General features: G+C 34.6%; 1 protein-coding gene across 4 annotated transcripts; it reads left to right on the forward strand.

Annotated features, from left to right (window-relative positions):
• Positions 1-4615: 4615 nt before the first annotated feature.
• PDLIM3 (PDZ and LIM domain 3) lies at positions 4616-25437 on the forward strand. 4 transcript variants are annotated; one of them, XM_085311339.1, is made up of 8 exons: positions 4616-4858; positions 10613-10764; positions 11809-11893; positions 14977-15164; positions 19042-19305; positions 21783-21910; positions 23050-23161; positions 24005-25437. In XM_085311339.1, the coding sequence occupies exons 1-8, from the start codon at positions 4766-4768 to the stop codon at positions 24192-24194; spliced, it is 1212 nt and encodes a 403-aa protein (XP_085167465.1). In that variant the 5' UTR covers positions 4616-4765; the 3' UTR covers positions 24195-25437. The 4 variants fall into 4 exon arrangements, with proteins under 4 accessions (XP_085167465.1, XP_085167466.1, XP_085167463.1 ...); XM_085311340.1 differs by lacking the exon at positions 14977-15164 and adding an exon at positions 15615-15682; XM_085311337.1 differs by lacking the exon at positions 19042-19305 and having other exon boundaries at positions 4617-4858.
• Positions 25438-27428: the final 1991 nt, after the last annotated feature.

The raw sequence follows: 27428 nt of genomic DNA on the forward strand, positions 1-27428 counted from the left end.
CTGAATGCAACTTCAGCATTTTACTCCTTTAGACACTTTGAAGCACACATCATCTTATGTATGCCTCCAACTCCTCTTTTGTGTTTTTTTTCCAAAATTAGAGGGAAAACAAGAAATATCAGTGCCCAAGTTTCAGATAATACAAAAATTCACAAGAAAACATGTACATTGGTGGAACAAGTTATTTAAAATAGAAGATTTAAATTTCCATTTCAAATTTGCTTAGACATTTATGGAACAGATTTCTGAAACACATGATTTCAGTAAAACATTTATTTTCCAATTATCTGCCAGTTAATTTAGGTCAGACAATTAATGAAGGCTTTAAAAGGTTTTAGGACACCTATACTCCGCTTGCTAAGTAGGAAGTTTCTTGAAGAAAATGAGCAAGCTTAATTCTTCAATTTCTGCAGTATTTTCAAAACAAATTTATGACCATTACAAAATTAATGTGAAAAGAAGTACAAGACACAACATTCCTGCTTTCTGAGCCTGAAATGAGGGGACAGTTGAGCCAAATTGTTTCAAAATAACCAAGAAGCTGTGAGGGAGGAAAGAGAAAGAAGCARAGAGCTGTAGGAATGCCTTTCCCACCTCACGTGCCGTAGATGGAGCAGCTGATGCCTGGGAGACGGGTACGGTACTGGAGCCCCACTCCTCCTCTCTTAGTCAGGGGCATGAGAAGAACAGCAGAGCTGCTTGTCATACCAGCTAGGAAAGGGAAAGACAGGATTTCTCCTTTGCCAGGAAAAACTGAGGGGCCTGCTAATTTATCAGACATCCACTAACTAAAAGCTGATACAAAAAGTTCATCAGGATCTGAGTTATTAACCACTACTGCTCCCTGACTGTGCAGTTAGGAATATCTTGGATTTGTATATGAATACTCCTATCTTATTGCTTTAGGAAATTGTTTTAAAATAAGTAACTTTTAAAAGGAGACTTCCTCTATACCCACRTTCTCTGAAATAGAGAACAGGACATGCAGTAGGGAATATTCTGGCCTTTCACCTCTGAAGAGCAGTTTAAGAACATGCTGTTCTACGTGTGCAAACGATATTCAAGCTCCATTTAGTGCCTAAATTTCACAATCAGAGGCTCAGTTCAGTGCAATTTATCAGAGACAGAGACTAAGTTCTAAACTAAGACAGGAGGTTTATCACACTTCTGGCTTAAAATGTATATATACTCTGAAGAGAGTTTTGTTTTTTCTGCCTCTGCCAGGTTTTATTCTAGTTAACATTCTGCAGCCTGTAACATATGAAATGAATCAGGGGTAAACATTTGCTATTTTTTAATCTCTATTTATAACTCAGTCTGCTGATTTGTCAAGAAAACAACATTTCCTTCCACTGAGGCAAAGAAGCACTAGGAAAGAAAAAGGAACCTGTCACCCAAAATATTCTGACATGAATTAGAAAGCATGCCTCTAAATAACCCCAGTGGTAAAGGATACTGTGCCACAGGCATAGTGACTTGGTTTTCCAAAGCTAGCAAGGTAGCATGGTATGCAATGACATGTTAGTGACCATGCTACTCTTCTTATGCCTAATTGTTTGTCTCTCCCATAAAGTCTCAGCAATTGAGTGATGTGAAAAAAAAAATCAACATTTTTTTTCCCCTCCCTCTTCTCCTTCTCATCCAGGAAAAAAAAGGGGGGGGGGGAGTGGTTGTAGCTTTCAAATTGCATTGGGTAGAAAGATAACATGTTTGGCATAGATATCAAATGGAATGCCAGTCTACAGAGAGCAAATGACTGCTTCAAACATTATGGTTAGTCACACCACAAATGAAGAAATCACATTATAATTCAGAGAAAGCTATTTTATACACAAATGCACATGATGATAGTCACAGAATTAAGTGGAGGTACACCTGCACGTAAGAAAGGTTCGCAATGCGAATGATCTTGCAGGACAACTAAACAAGAAAAGCTATTAAAAGCAACTGTTTTCTTACATGGAAATGACAAAACCATAAGAAAAAAAGCAAAGTCTGGCACCACAGCACATTTGCAAAAATTCATTTGCATACCTAGAACTACAGATTGTTCAGACTGATTATGATCAAAACTAAGAGAGAGCGCACTATGCCTGGGTATGCAGTTTGAGATCTGCACTGTAATTACCTTAAAAGATTCAACTTACCTAGTTTCATATGGTTTCATTACAAATAATTTTTAAATTTCAAGATTCACCTATTTAGAAGTCACTCAACATTTCTAGCAAAACCTGCCTCACCATAGTATTCCAGAATATAAAATGCCTTAAAACTAGACAGGGTAAAAGAAAGTAGCCCTCACTTCACTGATAGGAAATCACCTCTACTTAACTGGATAAACGGCTCTAGTTTCCATCCAGCTCAGATGATGATCCTGGTCTAGTATGAATGAAGGGTTTTAGGGAGATTAGCAAACAAAAAAATTACACTTTCTTAAAAGCAGTCACTGAAAAGAAACTATTTCCTAGTTTCTTAAATAATATGTATCGATTCATTACTGCCTCCTAAGCTGGATTTTTTTTAGAGTTATAGAAGAGTAAATAGACAAAAAGCTCTGCTAGTGTTATATCAATACAAGAAGATCTAGCAATTACTGTCTTGAACAACAGCACCTTGGAGAGCAGGTCACACTTCCTTTAAAAAGGAGGGAATAAATCTTTGAGCCATTTATAACAGAATCCAGAGCTCAATCATACAAGCAGATAACTTCCACTGAAATTAAGAGGAACTACCTGCCTAGAAAAAGGTTGAGCCTGCCCTCTCCCTAAACATATCTAATAACATTACAGGTGACACAGAAGCTGATCTCAGTAAAAGAAAGGGAAGTGAACAAACTTTATAGACACCTTAACAAATTATTTTTACCAACAGCCATCCCAAATATCCACTCTTCAGTTACTTCACCAGCATTCAAAATGCTTAGCAGGATTTGAAAGGAGTGGGATTTCTAAAAAATATAAGCCTGTGTATTAAGACATAAGCCGATAACTTACTAAGAGGAATTTGGAAGAAATCTCCCAAGCGAACAAGTTGTTATACAAGTATGGAATGTTTTGACACTCGAAACTGTCAGGGGCTGATCAGGAGTTTGASCTGATACAGCAATTCTTATATTTCTGAAACTGCACTGCAGACTTCACTAATTGAGACTAACAATACTCAATGACAAACAAAAAAAAATGCCTATGAAGAAATTCTTTAATACATCTAAAATACTGTGCACTCCCGCATACAAATCAAAGAATACAGGATTCACTAGGAAAAGACAAAGAAAAAGGGYACAATAGCCATTAAACTGCAAGCAAGGATCTACTTTCTAGTTCTTCATCTATTTATCATCATTTTGCAGTGCTGGATAAAGTTGATTTGCTTCTTAATAGAAAAGTCTTTTGAGACACTGATATCAATTTAAATCACTACACTTTTACCAAAATCCCTGAAGGTGTCCAGCAAAAGAAGGATCACAAAGAGTATGAACCTGCCTTTCATTCTTCCAGTTTCAGATACTTCTCTAAGCAGGCTACAGACATTAAGAAAGCAAAGTGCAYGGAGTGAGAAAAAGCAGGTAAATCCTCTGCAATAAGGAACAGAAAAATCTTTTCTCAAAAATATGAAAATATTATGTAGACTGTTACTATGCAAAAATATATATCCTCATTAGTTTTTATTCAACTGTTCTGTTTAAGCWCTGACTTGCTATTGACTCATTCAAAAAAAAAAGAAAAAAAAACACCACCAACAAAAAAACTCTGCCTGACAAGAACTGTAGATACCGTCAGAAAACAGGCCAAACTCTGGGCAAAGACATGCTTGGAAGAACATTTCTTTGCTAATACCACATATAAAGAGAAATCTGTAACCATGTGATAAGAAAGTGAATGAGAATATCACCACTGAAAAGAACATACCTCTCTTTTGTTACAAAATATAAGTGAAACAGAAGTCAAAATAAAGCCRAAGAAGCTGATGCAAGAAAGCCAGAAGGACTGCAGAGTATAGTAACACCAACAACCAAGAGAAGGTAAACACRACTATCCTATAAAAAGCTAACATTACTACAAAAGGAAGAGACACCATTGATTAGTAATTCAGTTCTCTTTCCCAGTATGCGAGATATGCATGACATGCGTGAAAATGTTTCAAGCCATTAGCTGGTGCATAGTATTCTCTCAAGTGGTGGTAGCTGAAAAAGTCAGTTGAAGGGCTGGAATGACTTTATAGAGCAAGAAATAATCACATTACAAATAAGGCAAGATGTAAAACCATACTTTGAGAAGGAAATATCACCATCATTATTTCTATTTACATGAAAGAGAATAGTGTACATGGTCAGARCAGTGCATTGTTTAGTTAAAACAAGCAGCAGCAATGTAATCAGCATAAGAACAAATGGGTAACAGCACTGCTTTAAGAAACCAGAAGGACATTGCAACCTGATGCTTACTGAATGTCAGGCTGAGGGGGCCGCTGAAGCAGCGGATAAAGCTGATGTATTTGTTGTAAACTTTCCAGCATTCAGACTTTATCTGTCCAAGTTTGATACTCCCCCCTGTGGGTGGAGAAGCTGAGGGACTGGCTGACGTCACGTAAAGAGCAGGGATAAAGTGCAGTGCCTGCCACTGTGAGATGAGTAAAACTTCCCAGAAGTTATCAAAGGTCTGCTGCCCTGTCCAGCAGGCACTCTGCTGACAGCACCCTTCCTCCTACAGCTCAACTCCTCAAACAGACCTAAGGAAAAAGAAATAGTAACCAAGAAGTCTGCACAATGCCACAAAACGTTGTTCTCCAAGGACCAGCACCCTGGGGATTCAGGCTCTCGGGAGGAATAGATTTTAATCAACCCTTAATCATAACCAGGGTACGTATCTTTTCCATTTCCTTTCTATTTATTACATTTATTAATTCAGATTTTTGCCCTTTACTTTCCTCGAGTTCAGAGATGCAGATGAAGCATTAGTTAATTAGCAAGGAGTTGCTAGTTTTGAGACGTTAACTGAAAGCTTACAGGTTTTTGTAAGTTTTGTGTAACATATTTGTGGGATTAGTGTATCGGTCAAAGAGTTTAAACTACATTTCTATTTATCCTMAGAAATTAAATTCCAGTGCCTCAGTGCTAGGAAAACTCTGGCATGATCGCACGATTTCCCCATGCACTCAGATGAGAAAATAAGTTTTGAGCCTATTAAAGGCCAGACCCCACTTTTATCATTTTTATGACCAGCCTGTGTGATTACTTGGAGAAAAGACCACTCTGCAGCTGTTCCTCATCTCTGGAAGTTTATACTTTGTAAACTCTTTGTGCCAGCTTCAGAAGATTAATGTGACACTCAACTAAATCAAGAGCTGCTTATTGCCAGCAAAGGCAACAGCACCTGTTTTTATATAAGTGAAGGTTTTCAGTATCACAAATGTTAAATCAGTGAATTATTAGATAACTTACCCAATCTTGAATATGGAGGAGATGATTCTTAAGTGTTTTCTGCCATATTTAGCAACAGACAATTTACACTATCCCCTAATAAAAGGCAGCAAGAATCTGAGCCTCCATTGTCAGTGTTTTTTAAGCTATTAATCTCAACTTATTTAAGAAAAGTGTTACTTGATGAATGTGGCACATAAAATATTATCAGCTGCCCTGCATCTACAGACATAGATGCATCTAAAAGACAGAATACATATTTTAATAATTTGTATATTTTGAAAATTGTGTTCAACACGTCAGATGCTAGGATTAGTTTTCCATATATTTTTGCTGCTTTTGAGTACCTCAATCTACTGACGTATGAGTATGGGTTTTATGATCTTCCAAATTAAAAAAAAAAAAAAGAAAAGAAAAGAAAAAAAAACACTCACTGCACTATGACTCAATATATACACTATGTCTGGTATTAAATAAACATCAGGATGGATACCACTGGTGATGCCTTGCAGCAAATATGCTTCTAAACAGGAGTCTGTAGCTGGTTAAGCACCAATATTTCACTTATTATAGCAGTACAAATGAATTTCAGTCAATTATTTATTYCAGATTCATATAAGCATATCAGAACTTACCTATTATTTTAAACAGAAATAAAATAGAATGCTACTATTTGGCTTTATGTAATTTCATGACAAATATTAGTAGGACCTAACAAAAACTTTGGAGAACAGGAGACAAAAAAYATCTAATAAAGAAGAAAAGAAACCTCTGGATGTTTGGGGGCCTTCATTGCCTTTTATGGGCCTCCAAAGGAAAAATAGTTTCCATTATCTCTAACGAAAAATATTTTAGCAGTGTCTGGTTTGTATTTTCTCTGTGTTTAGATTAAGTCCAATGAAGTTTAAAACTGCACTAACAAAGGATGTTGCTATAAATGTAACTTGCTAAAAAATAAATGATTTTACAATTGACTCATACCTACCAAATGCCTCACAAGGCATAAACAGCTGTCTTCTACTAAATTATGGCACTGCTCAAAGAATAAATAATTAAATAAATCACATTTATAATAAAATTATAAAACATTTATATGAAAAAGGACATGTTTAAGTTTCCTTAGTTCAAGCTCAGGAAATTTAATGGAATCTTTTTYTAATATTAATATTTTTTTTTTGCTGAAATATACACTCAGAAGAAACCCTAATAAGCATTCATGCAGTAGCTTCCAAAAGGTGGTGAAAGGTTCATATGCTCTGCTTTTTGGGGCCTAGACTTTCCTTTTGTCAAAAGCATCATCAGCAAAAAAATATTTTAGAGATTAGAACAATAAATGGAAGTTATTTTTAAACACCTTTTGAATAATGGGACAGGTGTAAGTTTGGTTAGATAAATCTCCTGTTCAACAACAGAAAGCTTTTACCAGGAGACGTTTGAGAAATAGACAACACAAGGGATCATCATACACCTGTCTAAAAAACAGATGTCATCTAAAAAAAAAAAAAAAATCTGTGATTTCCCAAGCAAAGTAACTCTTGACTGTTTCAAACTAATGCAAAAACCATAGCTCATGATCCTTAGGAGAATAAAACAGGAGGGGACTAAAAATAGATAAGTTAGATTCTGTTAGGCATAGAAATAACAAATTAATTAGAAATACTGAAAACTTTTCTATAAATCTTTGTAACCTTACATAACTGCAAAGAAGTTACAGCAATGAGACTATCTAAAAGCCAGTCTCATACTGAAATATTTCTGTTTCAATATTTTCAACAGAAGACAGCATTTTAGGTTAAGTGTTTAGATGAATTCAATCCTAGAATTTAAGTCATGYTGAATAGAGAATGACTAGAGAAACCATTATATAGAGGTTGGAGGGAATGGTAAAATCTGTCACCAACTCTAGATTCACAAGTTCTATTTCAWTACAAATCTTTACAGATTGTAATGCAGGTATTTATATTAATCCAATTTTATGTTTAGCCACTTTCCTTGCTCATGTTCTTAATTYTCTTCCCCATCCCCCCMAAACCCTGAAATATTAATATATTAATGCAACTGTGCAAGATGAGTTTTACACATCTTTTAAAGAGACGTACACTATAAAGAGAGTTATTCTTCAAAGCTTCATAACAGACATTGCCCCCAACACATATTCTTATATTTATCCAAACCTGAGATTCCTACAATACAGGAGCAACAGAAATGCCATACAGCCCTGTTCCTTGCAGACAAAGGTTAAAATTCCCAGAAGGCACCAATGACACATCTACCTCAGGAAGCAGAGATGGGAGAGATGGCCATAACACAAACTTAAGCATTCACAATTTAAATTTAATGCATCAAAGATAAGTTCCTCAAAAAACAGTAACATTGACATTATTGAGGTATCCACGATACCAGTATTATACCCATGGAACTGTWTGATCTTGCAATGCACAATCTGGCCTTTTTTTTATGACATAGGCCTGCAGTAATTTTGTCCACCTTCCCCCCCCTGAAGCAGCAGTCATGCTAGTTACCAAGATTTTCTGCTATGCACCAAGAAGAGAGGAGCTAGAACTCTGCCATACTTCTCCTACCCTGTCCTAGGGGCAGATCTCCAGACCATACCTCTCACCACTAAAGTGGTATTGCAGAATTATGGGGTAGASGTTCCTGTATCCTAGGCAGAGTAGGTCAGGGAAAACGACTGCACTAGGGTGGATAGTTCTGCACCCCAGAAGGCATGGACAAGTAGGGTTCAACAGCTCCATCTAGGGGTTAAGGCCCCACAGACAAGCCCCAGAAGCCTGACAATAATCAATTCAGCTAAGGAGTAGGAAAATACAGATTCTTGCCCATTTCCCTCTTTGCTACCACCAAGTGATGCTATTCCCATCCAATCATTTAGTGATATCACTGCAGCTGGTGAAAACATGGAAAGAATAAGAAAATCTAAAGAATCAAGCATTACTTCCAGCAACACAGACGAGTTTAGGTTCTACTATCAGCACAGCTGCAGGGATACTTACCTTGTTAGGCAGACGCTGCTGTATGAGCCAAGGCCATATCTCAGTACATTGCTGCAGTATGCAACAGATATAGCAGATCATTTGTTGTGCCATGTAAAAAGCATTATCTACTTCTTGAGCAGGGAGGTTGGACTAGATAATCTYCAGAGGTCCCTTCCAACCTCAACCACTCTGTGATTCTGTGTGATACTGATTAACTTTCATAAGAGTTATTCAAGCAAGCTTATACTTGAGAAGGAACCAAGCACGGCTATTTTTGACATTATGTTTCGATTATTAGAGCATTAGTAGACAGGCACTCATGCAAAATGACAAACAACATGCTAGGCAAAGTCAGGAGCCATTCCAGGTTAAAGTGACAGGCATGATTGTTACTCTACCCCTTTATTATTACAACTGTGTAAGTGGTCTCAGTGTAGCTCMTTTACACTCACAGCTGTTAAAGTTTGAGAAACAGTAATTTCTGAGACTCCAGATGTAGAATTTATGAGCAACTTCATTGACTCAAACTGTTTTTTCAGGTACTTTAGCATTTTATTCATCCTTTTGGCAAATGGGAGGCTAAAAACCTACAGCTGGCCACAAGTACCAATTTGGAAAGTTTGCCTGACTTGAGAATAGTACATTCACTGCAGTTTGATATGGAGAAATCAAAAATAAGTTTATATGCTAGAAAACAAAAAATAATAAATCACACAAAACAAACCCTAAGCAGAGGTGGACAGCCAGAAGGAGCAGAAACCCTATTTCACTGATTTTTGCCAGTTCCAATGCTAATACAGCACAATACATAGCAAAAAGAGTATTTCTATCCAATTTTTATGCTGTCAGTATTGTCTCTTGCACAGGCAATACTTTATTGCTTTTAATCACTCAGATAGTACTTGCTATGACTTTCACAGAACACGCAGTGAAATGAATTCTCTCCCATAGCTTTTTTACTTCACACATGGCACGGATGGGGTTTTTTGGTATAAAAGTGATGCTCTTGTAAGACTGTATTTGCATGCTGATACTTTATATTGGGATTCATTTGCTTAAACATAAGCAGTTAGTATTATTTTTACATGCACCAACCTGTCCTGCTCTGGTCTGCTGAATTCAGACAGGCTGAATTCCAGAAGTTCTTGTGCTTCGTCCATCAATTTCATGTTGTTGTCCTGGCTACTCAAGGCCACCTAAAATGGCAATAGGTGCCTATGCTAAGGGACCTGAATCCCACTCAGTGACCAAAGACCTGTTTAAATGATGTGATGATACAAGAAGTCACATGCTGCCAAGTAAAGATTTCTAGAATACACTTAAGTAGCATCCATGAYTGTGGCCTCTCTACAGTGGTTATTTTAGAACAGAAAGGGTGTTTCATTTCCATTATTTTAATTATGATGTAGTAGATGATCAACAAGATTTAAAAAAGAAAAAAAAAGCACAGAGAAATAAGCTTAGGGCTGTTTCTGTGAATGTCACTGTCTTCATTATATTTCCCTGAGGTATTTGAATTGCTCTACATAGACCACCTTGAAGGATCAGAGTCTGTTACATAAATGCAATGGGAGTAAAGCTAAGCACTTTAAGGAGCTCAGGATCATGAATAAACACTTGTAAAGAGAAAAATGTAAGTTTGGTATTATTAGCATAGCTATTATTTAGAAATGCAACGTGAGAGCCAGAGTAACAGGAAGTATACTAATTGCTGTTATATTTCCCTTAAGTGCGGTAAGATCGCAAGTGGCTTTCTGTTTTATGTAGTCAACTGGCACATCACGCACATGAACATTAAGCAGGATAACTGGCCAATATATGCTATTCAGCTATTGCCTGAAGTTGTAAGGGAGAACTTAATTGCTTTTTTAAGTAAATTACATAATAGAGGCTAGGAAGGAAAATTCAAAGACAAGTTACAGTAAATACAGAAAATGGAGGTATAAACTATTTAATGCAGAAGCATGAAGACAATTTTATCTGTTTTGAAGTTATGATGTATAAAGCATTTAAATGGTGAGCTGACAATTGAACTATAGAGGGACTAGCAGAATTAAATTTCTTGTGAGTGTTTATAGTCCCATTTTCCCCCACAATCCAATAGAAAAAAGGGAAGCCTGGTAAAGTTTATTTCCTCTACCAGTTTGTATGTATGTATGGTGCTTAAGAATTTAAAATTGATCTTTTTTTTCCCCAGATTACACCTGGAAGCAAGGCTTCAGCTGCCAACCTGTGTCCTGGTGATACTATTGTTGCTATTGATGGTCAAAGCACAGAGAACATGACACATAATGATGCCCAGGAGAAAATTAAAGCAGCTACACATCAGCTTTGTTTGAAAGTTGAGAGGTATGCATATATGTATATGTCTGCTTACTACTGAAAGAAGATACAATCCAACTAAGTGATTATGCAATGTAACTATTCAGAATGGTTTAGAGAATGCTACAAAACCTTTAAATAACAAGCACCCAGACTTACCTCACCAACTCCAGGTGTATCATCCCATCTCCTAACTGAGTTTGCTCAGCCTTTAATCAAAATCACACTTCCCAGCTGGCTCCAAGAATCAAACACCTCTGACTGATGTGAGGCCCTTGGGGTGGCAAAGCACTTCATTATAACTGACCACAATATTTCTTTCCAAATAAAGATGTATTTTTCTCAAAAGGAGCATTATTTAGTTACTAGAACCCAGAAGTAGGTGCAGAAATTTCTATATTTAATTCCAGGTTCTATTGCAAGTTGATATATGTCATTTAGCAACACTCTCAGGAAAGAATTTTCAAAATAAGGTAGGTCTAATTATGCACATGGAATATGTGCATATTTTAAAATATTAACTATTGATACTTATGTAACAAATGGTACTACTGTGTACACACTATACTAAAATTTATTAGTAATATTACATTATTTTAAAATGAGATGCAAAATTTCCCACTGGCAACAAAGAATTGTAACTGATACTAGTCAACTCAAAGAATCAGCTGGGTAACTTCTATTTACAATTGTATATACACTTTACATACATAGATTGCACTCCCCTTACTTTGAAAAGCAAACCTTAAATGGATGTTACAATCGTAAGAAAAATCATGTTGTGTAGCTTAATATTATTATTAATTTATTCACTTATTTTTGTAAAATGCTCTGAAGAGTAATTAGTAATTTCATATATTATTTCTTGTTGTTCRTAGTATACATCATTTATAAAATGTGTGTTTTTTTATATTGTTAATAAAGTATAGTACACATATATTGTTAAAGTATTTTACATCAGAAGTTAGAAAAGCATAGAACAAACTACAAATTTTCAGATTGCATTTTATTTTACTATTGCAAATATTAGAGAATTAAAGTTATTTACTTTCTGCCTGTCTTTTTTTATAGGACAGAAACTAAATTATGGTCCCCACAAGTGTCAGAAGATGGCAAAGCACACCCATACAAGATAAATTTAGAAGCTGAACCACAGGTATGAATTCTTATAAATTAACTATTCATTTCAATTTGTCTTTTGTAGTATATTACCACTTACAATCAAGTTTTGAAACGTAAGTACGCTAATCTAGATTTGAAGACCTTCCCCCTCTTCCCTAACAAAATTCAGAGATAAAGATTTGCTAGTGCTGTGATACCTCCAGAATGCAAACATCTGTGTACTGTCATGACAATTATCCCCGATGAATACCATCCTGTAGTCCTTGCTGGATTTGTTGCCAGGGGGCTGCTGCTTACAGACTTTTGGTGCTACATTCATTCTGTTTCTGATATTTCTATCAATGAAAAATGTATTTAGCCCTGCAAAAAAGACAGCAGTCAGCTATAAAAAATTTAAGAAATTAAATACTGTAATACTTGAATATTCCTGATTGGGAATTTGAACTGCATTCAGTTCTTGTTTAGTTTTTGAACTAAAAGAGGAATTTTCATTGATTCAATGACATCCAATAAACACAAGAGCTGGACTATTTTTGCTACTGTATTTTATGTCAGTGACATTTTACATGAATAGATGATTTAAAAAGAAAATGGAATTTAATTCTAACTGCAAATTCTTGTTTCACCATTTCTATATTGTAAACTTGCCACATGTTTTCTGTGCTGTTCATTTGTCATCAAGAAATAAAAAGGGGATGAAATGACAGTGTTCAAGGTTGGGTTTTGGTATGTTTTGTGTCATACCTCGCAGATTTAAATAATTTTACAATATTTTGAGGTTAGTATATTTCATAGAGCAGACATGATCCTAAACTGTAGTAATTACCTCCATTTACTAATATACTTTGTCCATTGCAACCCAATTCTACCAGACAGAAACAAAGGGTTGCAAGTAAAATCTTTGTGCTCATTTATCCAACTGCTGCTTTTGTATTCTGTTCTAGTGTACTGCTGCTAAACATTTCCATTTAGTAGAACTGCTTTTGCTGTTCGCATTTTTCTGGTTGCACATCCTGTATAACCATGACTTTTCTTTTGGTCTCTTCATAAAAATGCTTCTGAAACTACTGTTTTAAATGAAAGCATAAGGCTCAATTTACATTCAGGATTTCACAATTTAAAAAAAAAAAAATGTTTACCAAAACTTTGAACAGAGACTTGATCTTGTCTTAAAAGTGAAATAACGCTTTGAGAAATAAATAAAAACCTGCAGATGTCAAAAATGTGTCCACATTTGTCTAATGTGCTCTTATTATCTTGATTTATTCTGTGGATTTGAGTATTCAAATTTATCTTTCATTTTTTGCTAATAGTTGTATTTATTTCAACTGGATTTTTTTTCTACATTCTTAAAGGTCAGGGTAATCTAAAAGATGGATTTCTGTATCAAAAACAGCTATATTTAGAATTTTGTTTAGCAGAATGAAGAGACTAGTTTGTATAGCTTGCAAGACATAAATGAAAGATCACAATTGCACTTGAATAATTTCAAAGCTGAAGATACTGGCTGTGTCACCAATAAAAATATGTGATAGCAAACATCAGACAATCTAATCTGTACACAGCGATTAAGTAAAAAGCTCTAGCATTCTACATATAAGCTTCTACAATTTGAAATAAATCTCAATTAGCAGTATCAGAAGATTCTTTATAGGCCACATGACACAATAGAACATAAACATAAATACAGAAATAGCTTATAGTATTATAGATGTATCCCTATTATACGAATCACACTTCTCAAAATTTCTAACAGAGATTTTCTCTGAAAATTTAGGAACAAGAAAAAACTCAGCAGGTGTGAAAGATCTGTACTCACTTCACATTTCATCCATTGCAAATTTGTTGTTAGATGACCTAAATTTTACAGTGAGTTGAAGCACAAGTGCAGACATGCATCTCAAAAACAAAGCCATAATCAGAGTAGTAAGCTATTTCTATTAAAGTACTAATTATCTGTGCTATTTTACCAAGGCCACTTCCAGTCTCTAAGACACCCATTCAGATTTTAGAAACCTGTCTGTTAGGAACCAAAGCTTTTCATTCCGTAAGCATAGGAGCTCAAGCTGAGCTAAATAATACTTCTTTTAAGAAAAGCAGAAAATGTTCTTTTCCTGGAGGACACCAGGAAAAGGTGACGGACTTCACCAGCAAACCTTCTTCATCCACTGTAAGAAACACAAAAACCCACTGCTGTGAATTAGTAAAAGACTTCAGCTGACAAAGAGTCAGAAGTCTGTACTAAACACACAACACAAATAAGCATATTTTTGCACAGTCAAAAATCTTTGTTATCCCTTGCCCATCACCACTGAAGAATATGGGAAGTTATCTGGAAAGGCATCAGAGATTCCAGTTCCAGATCATACTCCTATGCATTCCACAACCGGAGGCAATGATCTGGGTCAATAATAAACAAAACTGTATTCCAGAAAAAAGCCAACGTAGGCAGAATGATTTCTCACTTACTCATTTCTGGGGTTTATTTATTTACAATGATTTTATATTGTCTTTGCATTATGCAGCATTACAATTTTTGATGCACAGGTAAGCCTCAAAGTACTGAATCAAGTCAGAAGGATATATCAATCTGAAGTCTATTCAAGACTACTTCTGCTGAAAGAAGGGTTAAAAATGATGGTTTCCTACAAGACACATTAATTATAAAATCTCTGTATTTTTCTGATTCCCTCCACCAGTGTATGACAAAAAAACAGAAACCAGGGATTAACCATAAAGGCAAGCAATTATGCTAACTACACGTGAAATGCTTCTGAAAGAATAAAGTAAACAACAATACTTCTACCACAGGTTCCTATAGTATTCATCCCTTAAATTTCTTGCTGAAATACTAAAATTTCACACTGTTTACAAATATAGAATGCCTTTTGTTTGTCCTGAAGCAGAAAAATAATAATCTCTGAATGCATATGGCTTATGTAGCATATAGAAAATTGCTATGGCAAAGTAGAGTATGCTTGCACCAGTTAAAAAAATAACGAAATTGCAAAAGTAAAAAAATGCAGAGATTAACAATACTGATGTTGTCAGTTTTACTCATTACTAGCTTTGGTGTGCATTGTAGCTTTGTGTATTTTGTCTGCCTATTATGTACAGGAATTCAAGCCTATTGGTACAGCTCATAACAGAAGGGCCCAGCCTTTTGTTGCAGCAGCAAATATTGATGACAAAAGACAGGTAGTGAGCTCCTCCTATAATTCTCCAATTGGGCTGTATTCATCTGGCAATATACAAGATGCGCTTCATGGACAACTGAGGGGTCTCATTTCTAACTCATCTCACAAGTGAGTACTGGCATTTACTTATAATATACGGTGATTTTTGGTAGTATCACTCTTTTGTTTTCAATTAAAAAGTCCAGCTCTTGCTGTTTTGTTTTCTAATAATCAGGAGCTTAATGATTCTCCAAAAACTGGTGATAGATGAAGAAATTTTTTCCAACACTGAAATCTATACATTCAGCTCTCTAGTAGCATCTCTGCAGGTAGCTAAAATTTGCTCTCTGAACTAGGCTGCAATGCTACCTTCCATCCTTCCCTCTTACACTCAGAGTAACACTCCTATACTCTCAAAGTCTCTGAATACCAAAGTGATTATATTTTGAGTACCAGGAACGTACAAAATAAACATGATTACTTCATGGTTACTATTTTCAGAATTTGTAAGTCACTTTTTATTTAGAAATAAGCATTTACAGGCTGAAGGAAGTTATTTTAACCCTCTTTTCTTTACAGGATATGAACTACTTTGAACACAAGCACAATATTCGGCCCAAACCTTTCGTAGTCTCAGGCCGAAGCAGGTTATAAACTCTGAGTGCTGTGTTGGATCTGGATGCATGGTGTTATTTTTAATAGATACTCACAATTCACATTAATAAAGAATACGGATGCATTTGAAATTAGCTTATAGTACTATATAACCTAAAGCTGCAGTCCTATTAAATAAAACTGTTGACTTCCAGAGATCAGGCTTGAAACTCAGAATTCTATTTCCAAAAGAAAGCAGATCAAGATTCTAATCTCATTTATACTGATACAAATCTTAAATAACTGTACTTGATTCAATTTATAGTACAGTGCTGCACTGGATATTGCATATTTATAAAACCAGAGAGCTATGAAATTCTTCTATCCAAATGAGAATATATGTACTTTGTTAATTTGCTAAATAAAAGATAGCTAGTTATATCAGTTATCATCTGACCGTGCTGAGGTTGCAAAGTTTACTCTTCAGCAGACTCTTCTATTCAGAAGGAAACCTGATGCAGACCTAAAATAGTATTATCTGATGCCACAGATCTGTAAAGCTCTCAAATGCAGAAAACCTTACATACTTACTTTCATCTTTTTAGTGTAAATTTCCTTTATCGCATCTGAAATGCCTAACTTAGTATTATTTTTACAATCTTAAATACCAAGGGGAAAACAATGCAACATCTGTGGCTAAAAAGGCAAGCAAGCTCAACAGTGCTTGAGTGATCCAATATATTACAATGCTATTCTTTTCCTTTCTAGTAGTTACAGTTTTTACTAGGGGATTTAGTGCTCTGCATGTCATTCTGAAGGTTACAAATGTCTGAAATTCAGTTACACTAATTTAAGTCTGATAAACTAGACCAAAAAATCAAGATGATAATTGATTTTGATGTACAACGGTCAATCTCACACAGAGTATCAGTTTCTGTGAGATGCGTTAAATTTTTCAACCACCAGTGTGATAAAGAAGAGATCATAACAGCTAGATAGAGCCTCCATCCGTTAACACGAACTAACAATGTAGAATACTGCCTCAGTGGAGAAACAGGGCCTGTATCTCCTTGCAGCCTCATTATGATACATGATAAATGACAACACAGTCCTTAGCAAATGTACATGTCCTCTAACTTTGGGCACCAGCTGCGTGTATCTAACCTGACTTTTGCACCATTGGGTACCATTTACAGGCACCTAATCTGATTACAAAGGTTCTAATGGGTAGACCAGAATGTAATCCTGTAATTCAGAAATTTCATTTAGATACACAGTGTTTTCAGTGAAAACATGTAAGCAAATCATCATTTTCCAGCATGGCTGATGGAAAAAAATCTGAAAAAATTAACCTGACAGAAGTGCAGCAACTTTTAGAACCTTAGTTAGGTAAGATTTGTAAGGTGTTCTAACACTGGAAAAGTCTGTACTTACGAACTCCAAAATCTCCAATAAAGAATGCTGTATTTACAAAGCAGTGGTTGTCACACTGCTTCTCAATTCCTTTTTCTCTTGTTTGGCTCATTGTATACCCTCTGTTAAGCACAGTAAAAAACAAATCTCCATCTTGACTAAATGTCTCTGTAGGACAGCTGAGGCCAAATCAAAATAGGACTTCCACTAAAAGAAGACCTGATTATGGACAGTGGGACTGAGCTAACAGATTTGACATTAGCAACAATTTTAGATTTTATTCTGACAAAAGAATGTGGTAGTTATAATTTATATATTATTATATTTTATTTATTCTTTACTTTGCTTTAATAATGCTTTGGCTGCTGACCACAATGGTTATGCCTTTTCTAGCTTTCTCCTATTATTTTCCATTTACTAACACTATCAGCACTGACAAAACTTATAACTTACTTATCCTATCACAGAATCTAAGGGTGGTCTTAATTATTAAAAAAAAAAAAAAAAAAAAAAAAAAAAAAAAAAAAAAAAGCCTGTAAATTTATAAATTGCCCTGTTTTATTTTTTTTAGCTGGCTTACGCTGGGTGATGAAATAGGACTGTACAATTGGTTTAAGATTTGCCTATCTTCTCTACAATTGACTTTCTTTTGATATGTCTTTGATGGTAGAGGATGCATTTCCCTTTACATTTTTGAGAAAGTGGTTCTACACGATTTCCCACTGAATCAAAGGATGAACTCTGGGTCGTCTTCTCCACTCAAAAGTGACTACTGGGCAGTGACCATACTGCATTATCTAATCGTGTAATACGGTATCCTCCCTCGTTTACACAGAACCATTTAGTTTGGAAAGAACCAACTGCAACCAGTTTGGAGCAAAAAGATTAAGTCATATATCATCCTGTAACTCTGAATATCACATAAATGGTAACTCATGACTGTATAAAGCCTGCTTAATGAACTGATACAAAGTAACAGGAAATAAATATCCCTAAACGAAGAAAGTCTCTGAAGTGCTATGGAGAAAATAGACAAGTGTTCAAAATGGTAACACTGAAAAAGACTTTGGGTCTTATGGAGGGTCACAACATTATTTTAAGTCCTTTTTCAGAGACATCAAATTTGTGTGTAGTAACTTTACTTCAGTATGTACAGTAACATTAATATTTCTCAAAAATGGTACATCCTTTTTATTATATATGAAATACTTTAAAATATTGAAAAATCAACTTCAAAAGCTTTCAAAAGACCTTGAAAAGGTCTGACCAAAATGCGTTCTCTGATTATACTCACTGTTCTTGTGAAGGGCCACTTTACATTCCATTGGAAACACTATATTTAGAAATGCAAAAGTATGACTGTTTTTTCCAACAATTTTTTTCTTTAAAATTCAGCAAATACTTTAAAAATTCTAAGTATATTGTTAGCTTTAAAATATTAATAAATACTTCATTGTAGACTTCAAGGAAATCTAGGAAGAGTCACACTCATTATTTTCCACTACATTTTAGAAGCCTCTTCAACCATGGATTGAAATGGTGTGTTAAGTACAGGACTGGAATGTGTTTAGGATTCCAGTACTGCATGTGTTTATTCTGTCACTGACACGGACAACTCACATAAACTCATTTTTCCTATTTGTAGATGTTAAGAATTACTCATCTAGAACAAAGAGCTTTGGAGAGGCTTAATTAACTCTCCAACAAAATCTAGCACTGAAAATGCAAAGTAATATTCTCTTCTGAATTATCTTTACATAAAATACACACCAGAATTTTAAGGAATGCTTAAAGTTGACACTGATACTTCTTACAAGAAAATATTTTTCAGTGAATACACATACTTTTGCTTTTCTCTATTTTCTGAACTCTTGCTTTTTGTATTTGTTATCATTTGTTTTCAGCCTTGTTAACATCACCGTATTCCTTCACTTTTGTCTTTCTTCTGCATAATCTGGTATGCATTGCACACCTCTCTGTAATCTGGCTATTAACACAGTGGATGCAGCACTCCTTCGGGGATTGACTGTGGCAGTGGACGCAGCACTCCCTCTTCAATTAGCACTGTTAGCTCTATCTGCCCTACCGAGCTGAAAGCAGTATCTAAGATGGCCCCTAACATTCCCTTGGAAATGGAACTTCCTGGTGTCAAGATTGTACACGCTCAGTTTAATACACCTATGCAGTTGTACTCAGATGACAATATCATGGAAACACTGCAAGGCCAAGTTTCTACAGCTCTGGGGGAACCACCTATAATGAGGTAATTAGAGCAGTATGTTTAGTAGTTATGAATATGCAAATTTAGAACAGATATAGAGCATATATTCATGAGCTTTAATAATATTACACTGTTTCTGGGATAATGTATATAAGGGTTAAASAGAAACTAAATCATTTATCATTTTTATCAAAATACAAGTAAAATACTCCTTAACCCAAAGTATTAAAGAAGTCCTTCAGTATTCACCAATAAATATTTCATATAAAATAATCTGTTATTGGTACCTAATAATAAAAGCTGATGCTACCATTTAGATTGTTAGCTGACTAACCACTCCAAATCAAGATTCTGATTCCCCCCTAAATTCACAACTAGTTATTATTGTTATCATAATTAAGAATTATTTAACAAGCATTTAATGATTTATTCTTATTAATTATTAATAAAAATAATAGCATTAACTCCCAACTGATTTGAACTGTTGAAAGATAAGCTATGAMTCTCTGGAAATCTTGTAGATGTTAATAGTATTCTAGTTACTTAGTTAACTCTCATCTAGGACGGCTCATTCCACATCAGTAGTTCTTATCCAAAAAGGAGACAAAATTGACTTTGTAGGCCTACTCAATGATCTCTGTAATGGTCAAAAACTGATTTATGAATTTTATCCATTGCAATAACTAAAGTCAGGCAGGAACGTTTTGTGGATAAAGATGAAGTTTAGACAAAAGAAAATCCTAAAGCTCTATTCCTTTTTTTCAAGGCACCATTCACATTCCTTTATCTTACCTTGCATCACAGCAACTTATTTTTCTGTTTTACAACAGCATTTAAATTAATAGTTTATAATACGTACAGTGTAAACTAAAATCAATTACTAATTTTTTAAAATAAGAAATATTAATCATTGGCACCAGTGAGCTTTCTTCAGCACCTTTCAGATTTGGTATGTTACTAACCATAAATATCACATACATATATYGAAGTACTTAAGTTTATGCTGATCTCATGAAAACAATACTGAACTTCATGAAGTCTTTGCAGAGTGATTATATTACTCTGTTGCGTGATTATTTATCTTTAATCATAAAAATTAAAGAGAAAAGAAAAAAGCCACCTTGCTTTCTCTTTATCCTGAAATAAAGGATTAAGCCCAGAGTAATCAGCTATCACAAACATCTATGACATTCCCAGTTTGACAATTGATTCTCCATACAGCTCTGAAATATCTCTTTTGTTTTGGGACTCCTCTTCATTATTCATGAACTTAGAAATGTTATCTCAAACCCTAGCCAGTAAGTATTTTTTGTGTTTTGTACATACTTTTATATTACTCGTTAGTTTAATTTTTAGGAAGATATTGGTAAGAATTCTAAAAAGTAAACTACTTCTATAGATTACAAGCTTATAATGATAGAAGAAAATGGTATTTTTGTCACCAGTTAAAAATGGCTGAGAAATCTGGTTCATGATGAAAACAATTAACATAACCAATAGAGGTCAATACACAGCTGCCAAACTCCTGATGCTGTTACTGTTAGTCTAGATGATACACTGGAAAACAAACAAAACCCTGTAAGTCAAAAGTCAGTCTAATCCCCTGTGCAATTAGTCGTTTATTTCCAGGAGAAATTTACCTGAGATTTAATAGACACTAGGAGGCCAGTTGTAACAAKAATTTCATACTGAACACTTACCTAYGTATCAGTGAGGTAAAAGACTTCACTGAAGTCTATTTTGACCTTTCTAACTAGTTCCAGTGACAGTTAGAAGTTTGCAGATGGTATGTGTTCAGACTAATTCCTGTCAGTACATGTAGTCATCTGTTCTTCCCCTCAACTACTTAAAATGTTAGTTATCAAGATTAATTTAAAACATTTAATACACTTTAATGAACCATGAAATATTCTTGATAAAAGYTTAGGCTCATGAGTCAATGGGAATTCAACCATTAACTCTTAAGTCAAATAAGTACCAATTACCTTAATCAGATAATCATATATTAACTAGTAACAGAACCAACTTAGAAAGGTGAGAACACCTTGACATCATGATATTTTCCSAAAAGATTTGTTTTGGCTGAGCCTAAACCAGGTTATGAGTTGTGATTTTAACAATATTGTTGAAACCAACTGTCACGAAAATGGATTTCTGAATACCACACAAAAGAGCAACTGGTAATACAGCAGCTGATCACAAGAATACAACTGCTTTGAGGTTTAACACAGGTACTGGCCTATTTCCAGTTGCCATTGGAGCCAGAACAGTAATTATGGAAATATTATCTTGAGTTTGTAGGTTTATTTTTTGTTACCGTTCCACAGCTACCTTTTTTTCAGTGCATTTGATCAAGAGAGGCCTATATAAAACAATGTTATGATGGAGAAAAGTGTTTTTCAGTAGCTCAAGAAACTGATTGTCTTGTTTACTGAATTCACATTCTGTGTTTGGTACAACTACTGCTTTAAAGTTATGTTTGTTAATCGTTTTATCTGCTCTTCCTCCCTATGATGCAGTGACCCGGTTCCCACCTCAGTACCCCAGTCTGATGTGTACAAGATGCTGCATGCCAATCAGGAGGAGCCCAGTCAACCTCGCCAGTCTGGCTCCTTTAAAGTGCTCCAGAATTTAGTCTCTGAAGAAGGTGATTATGTTTGAAGCATTTTTAGTATGTTTGTGGGAAGAGGGAGTCTGAGAGAAAAGAAGAGAAATGAGAGCTGTAAGAAATTCTGAAAACCCAAGTCTTTTTGAATATGATAGATAGAATGCCAGCCTCCTAACAATTTTTCCCCTTATTTTTATAGCTAGCAATGTCCTCTGGGAATAAAATGGGAGTATTAATCACATTTGTAGAAGCTCTTCTCAGATTTTAAGCCTGTTAATGTACAAAGTTGATTTTAACTGAATGATAAAAGTTTTTGCAACTAGCTGCATATACTCATGATACTAAGAAAAAAAAATTATACCACATCCAGGAAAAGAGAAATTTAAACCAACTCCTGAGGTAAGTTTCACCTATCCCGTCTTCATTCTAAATAAAATTGAAGACAACAATACCATTTACAGTCCCATTTCCTTCAAATTATGAGTTTTTGAAAATAATCAGGAACATTATTAAAGGTTACAGGTTTGTTACATTTATAACAAGTATAAATAATAAAATATAAGCAAAATTAACCTAACAGGTAGATCTTAAATTTTTAATTTTTGTATCAAAATATTTACCAGAGAAGGGATAAATGCATCTATTTATCTATACATACATTACTGTGAGATTTTGTTTGGCATTTTCTTYTTATGTTTTACTATAATTTATATTCATATAATGTCACTAATCTGATATCCATTGCACAACTTCCTGTAATCAGAAGTTATTGCCTGATTAGTTACACAGATAAGTAAACTTTTCAACAATAGGTCTCARTTGATGTGCTATATTAAAACCAAATCCTCCTCCTCCTCGTTATACCAAAGACCTACTATCAGATAGTGAGACAATGTCCATGAGGCAGCTGTGAAGAAGGAAGGCAGATTGGTCATGGAGAGCATTATATTTATAATCACTGTTGTACCTGCTTTATTAGCTACAGCTACACAATCCTCTTGCCAATTCCAAAGGCACAGGACYTGACCTACTAAACTTGTACAGAGAAACTTTATTGTTAGTCGATATAAGGAAAACCTGTAACTAAAATTAGAAGTGGATATTTCCAAAAAAGGTATTTTACTGCATCAGATACTTTTATAATAACCTGTACATAATGGGATTGCTTTGATTCTCAGATGGACGCCCCATGGGCACAAGAAGTGTGAAAGCACCTGTAACAAAGATACCAACCGGCACGGCGAATGTCCAGAAAGTGCCGCTGTGTGACAAATGTGGGAATGGCATTGTGTAAGTTGCTTCTTTCTAGTTATAAAAATCTCTAGTTTAAGCACAAGGCCTCAAACACCACCAACAACTGCAGGAAYACTTTCCAAGTGACAATCTCTCCGCACTGTTAGAAAAATGCTTCTGGAGAATAGAGATACTAGAACAAATCTTATCTAATCTGTTCTAAATCCCAAATCATTAACCCATATCTTAGACACTTTAAATAGATATGTCAGATACAACCACATATCATCAAAGCTTCAGTTAAGATGTCTCAGGACCTTTTGCAAGTCAGTCATTAATATATAGAAAATGAAACCAGCAGTTACCTATACTACATTTGTTAAATATGTAATATGCAGTTTATGGATTCTGAAAGTTGCTTAACAGAATAAAGCATCTTTCTCACAATCTAGTGAGTTTCTAGGAYGCTTTCTGAGCCTACTTTGAAACTATCAGACTATCTCAATGGCCTGTGTATCTCAATGACAACTTCGCCAAAGAATACAGATAATGAGCTCAGACCATAGTCAGTAAGGAAAAGAAATGTGTTTTTTAAACTCATTTTGTCACCTTTTGATTTTTTAGACTGTACTTTCTGTGTTGTAACCAAGATCTGGCTTTCCAATGAACTATTGAATTGTCTGTCATAATCTCTATGGCACTTTTATTTTACTTATTCAAAAATCAATTTCCAACCTTAAAATATGTTTGTAGCATTTGGAAAAATAAAAATGGCAGATGAGTAACATAAAGGCCTTAACATAAATACCTAGAACTTACTTTTTTGTCCTATTATAGTTTCTTCTCACTTTAAATTCCAAATTTTATTAATTTTGTTTTCTTTTTATTGTTTCCAAATAGAGGAACAGTGGTGAAGGCACGTGATAAGTACCGGCACCCAGAATGTTTTGTGTGCTCTGACTGCAATCTGAACCTGAAACAAAAGGGCTACTTCTTTGTGGAGGGACAATTATACTGTGAAGCTCATGCACGAGCTCGCATGAGACCACCAGAGGGATATGAAGCAGTTACTGTTTACCCAAAATGCTAGTCTTACATTAACACACAAATATATGCATGCACACAAAAAGCCATTAACAGCTTAGAACAGCAATACACTGTCAGGACTTTTGTCTGAATCCAAAGTAGTAGCTTTTAAAYCTTTTCTTATGCCATTCAGAGTGAGATGGAGCATAATTATACCAATAAAATTCTGCTAAAGTATTATCTTCAAAGATGACAATATAATTCAATGGAGTGTTAACTGAAAGAGTCCTGATATCAGCTGTACTGGACTAAAACACTGAAACAGCTGAGGTCTTATATAATTATTGTAGTACATACATATACTGTAATGAAGACATYATTTTTAACACAAATTAAATATCAGTGCAAACATCACAGCCATTAAAGGCCCTGCTGTGTTACAGGCTGGGCCCTACCAAATTAAGGCACCTGACAGATCATTAGCAAAGCAGCTATTTTACGTGAAGAGTACAAAACAACTCACTGGTCGTGTCTGCTTCAACCATCTACTCTTTAATTCATTAATATGCCACRTATACGTTTTGCTTACCTTGCTTTGGATCTGGGGTTTTATTTACTTAATTTTCTGATGTAACAAGTGTAATAAGGAATTAATATCAACTGATAAAACAGCTACTAAAATAAAGACTTCTTAGTAAAAAGCAAAATAGAACTTCTATGTTGTTTTAATGATTTGCAAAGTGCAAATTGCAATGAAATTAGCTTTCACTTCACTTTGCAGAAAGTTGTTGAGGCACACACAAATTCATTGTTCTTGGAAAAGAAAGAATTTGTGCTAATAGGAGTTCACTGTAAATTAAGAATGAAAGTAAATTTAAAAGCTTTTCTGTAGAAAATGGTACTTTTGCCTCGCCATCTTTCAATTTTCATAATAGAAACAATGTGAAAATATGATCGTAAAATTGGCAGTAAATTAAAACTTGGACAAATCTACTAAATTTTATATGAAGTGTACAAGAGATGACCAACTTCAGCGGCAAACAATCTTATATTCGTTTCCCATTCTACAATACAAGAAGCTTAAAATGTAAGAAAAATATGAAATCKAAATAAGAAGCTGTATATACTTTAAATTTATTCTAAAAATTCAGATGTGTCCCAAAGCCTGAAATAMAATAGCTGCATAATCAAAGTTTTCAAGTTGTGTTAAAGTACTATTTCAGAATTAAAACATTTTAAAAATGTATCACTGCATTTATAATTTATGTCTGCAAAATAAAAGCATATAGTGATGCACCTTTTTAAAAGCTAGTTCCTGAATTATTTTTGGATACCAAACATAATTCTGTTCCTCACATATCAAAGAGGCTATGTGTAGTATTCATATTTTTCTACCGATATAGCCCATAAACTAAATCTGAAAATCCTTTTGAAGGTGATAATGCACATAATGTCTATTTTTACAAACCTGAAATGTCATTGGTATTTTAAAATAATTGTTTAATGTTCATTTCTTTGTGCAGTAACTGAAGCTAAAAATAAATCTACTACGTATGATTAAGATTCTGTATTTTTTTTCCTCTGGTATGAAAAATGAGCAAGTGTGAGTATCAAGTGATTTGACAATAATAGAAGTTAGGCATTTTCAAGCACACAGAGGAGTATGCTTCAGATTTATCAAACCTCTGGCAAGAATGGAACACAATTTTTGTATTAAGCATTTGAATATACAATCTGGACATAATTGGCTTTCTAAAACTGAATGTGATCATGTGCTATCAAAACTGAAGAACAGAAATTCCCCTCTCTTTAACAGGCCTAACACACAAGAAATAAATCTGAGAAAATTCTCAGGAATACAGCTACAAGAACTGTCAGGTTAGGAGAAAGTCACAGAACATGATCTGATGCCAAATCTTCTTGGAAGTTCAGTTGCATTGCATCATGACATGGTGCTATTTTGAGAGGTTCAGTGTTGGAGATTATTTTAATAGAACTASAAGGGAAGCCTATCTAATTGCAAGTAGCAACCTAATGTGAAAATCTTTACACCAATATACAGGAAACAAAGATTTTCAATTCATGCAAATTATAACATCCTTGATCCTGATAGAGAAGAAGAAAAACAATAAAATTTCATCCTACAGTCTCTTCAGTCTGCAGCAATTAAATATATGGATATTTAAATGTGAGAGAAAGACAAGCAACTCTTTTCATAGCATGTTCAAGGCCACTTTTATTTCACTAGGTTGTCAGTGCTTCCTGGCATAACTCCTTCACAGAGCATCCAGCTAAAGAATTATCCAGTTTATCCACTGGCTTAAGAATGGCATAGCCAGCAAATCCAGTAGCTTAATGCTACTATGTCACTCAGCTATGTCCAGATTTCTTTTTTATATATATTACAAGCTGCAGAGAGGTATAGCATTTATTTTTAGATGGAGAGAAGATACTAAGTATGACTTCACACAGTTGTTATCTGGACTCTTCAAATATCAAACAGCTGTGAAATAGCAGGGCTATTTGGGGAGATTTGAAAAACTTATATGAAGTAGTAATTCTCAAAACACATGAAGCAAAAATCGTATCTGAAGATACATGGATTAATGAAATGTCGCTTTTGCATCAACTGTTCTAAGACAAATGCTTTTGGTCTTAAGTAATACTGAAGCATTACCAAAAATCTGAAATCTAAAAATTTTTTAAAAGTAGTTAAAAGAAATTATGCTGTTTCCACTTGCTCCAGTAACTTTTTAGTTTTTCAACCACATTCCATCACTTAAAAAAATTATTTCATATTCTATTACAAACACAAGCAAGCATAGGCTACAGCTAATCACACATAGAAACATTACATAATTTTTTTAAAAGTATTGTCAGCTGTACACAATAAACAAAGTAAAGAAAATTGAAATAGTTTTTTAATACTAACATTTTTGTTCAGATCAGAAGTATGCTTTTGAATAAATCCTCAAACACTCCCTTGTACTGAATATTGGTTCGCATCACAGAAGAGTTTCAGAGTGCACAAACTGGTTTCCTTCAAGATGAAACTCAGCTAGAAGGTGCTCTCCAGGAGCACAGCTAATGCACACCAATCACTACCAGGAGCTSAGGCCAATGAATCAAAATAGAGCTAAATGAACTCCCTATTATGTACATGTCAGGTTCTCACTACTAACTAATCTGCTCCTACGGTATCACACTGCTTGCTAATGTAGATGTAGCCTGAGTTTTTTTCCACCACTTTTATAGATTCCTAACAGATATGAAATTACAGTCCACAATTAAAACTAGC

Source organism: Rhea americana, unplaced genomic scaffold (assembly GCF_003343005.1).
Source record: "Rhea americana isolate MKP2758 unplaced genomic scaffold, rheAme1 scaffold_34, whole genome shotgun sequence".
NCBI classification, from domain to species: Eukaryota; Metazoa; Chordata; class Aves; order Rheiformes; family Rheidae; genus Rhea; species Rhea americana.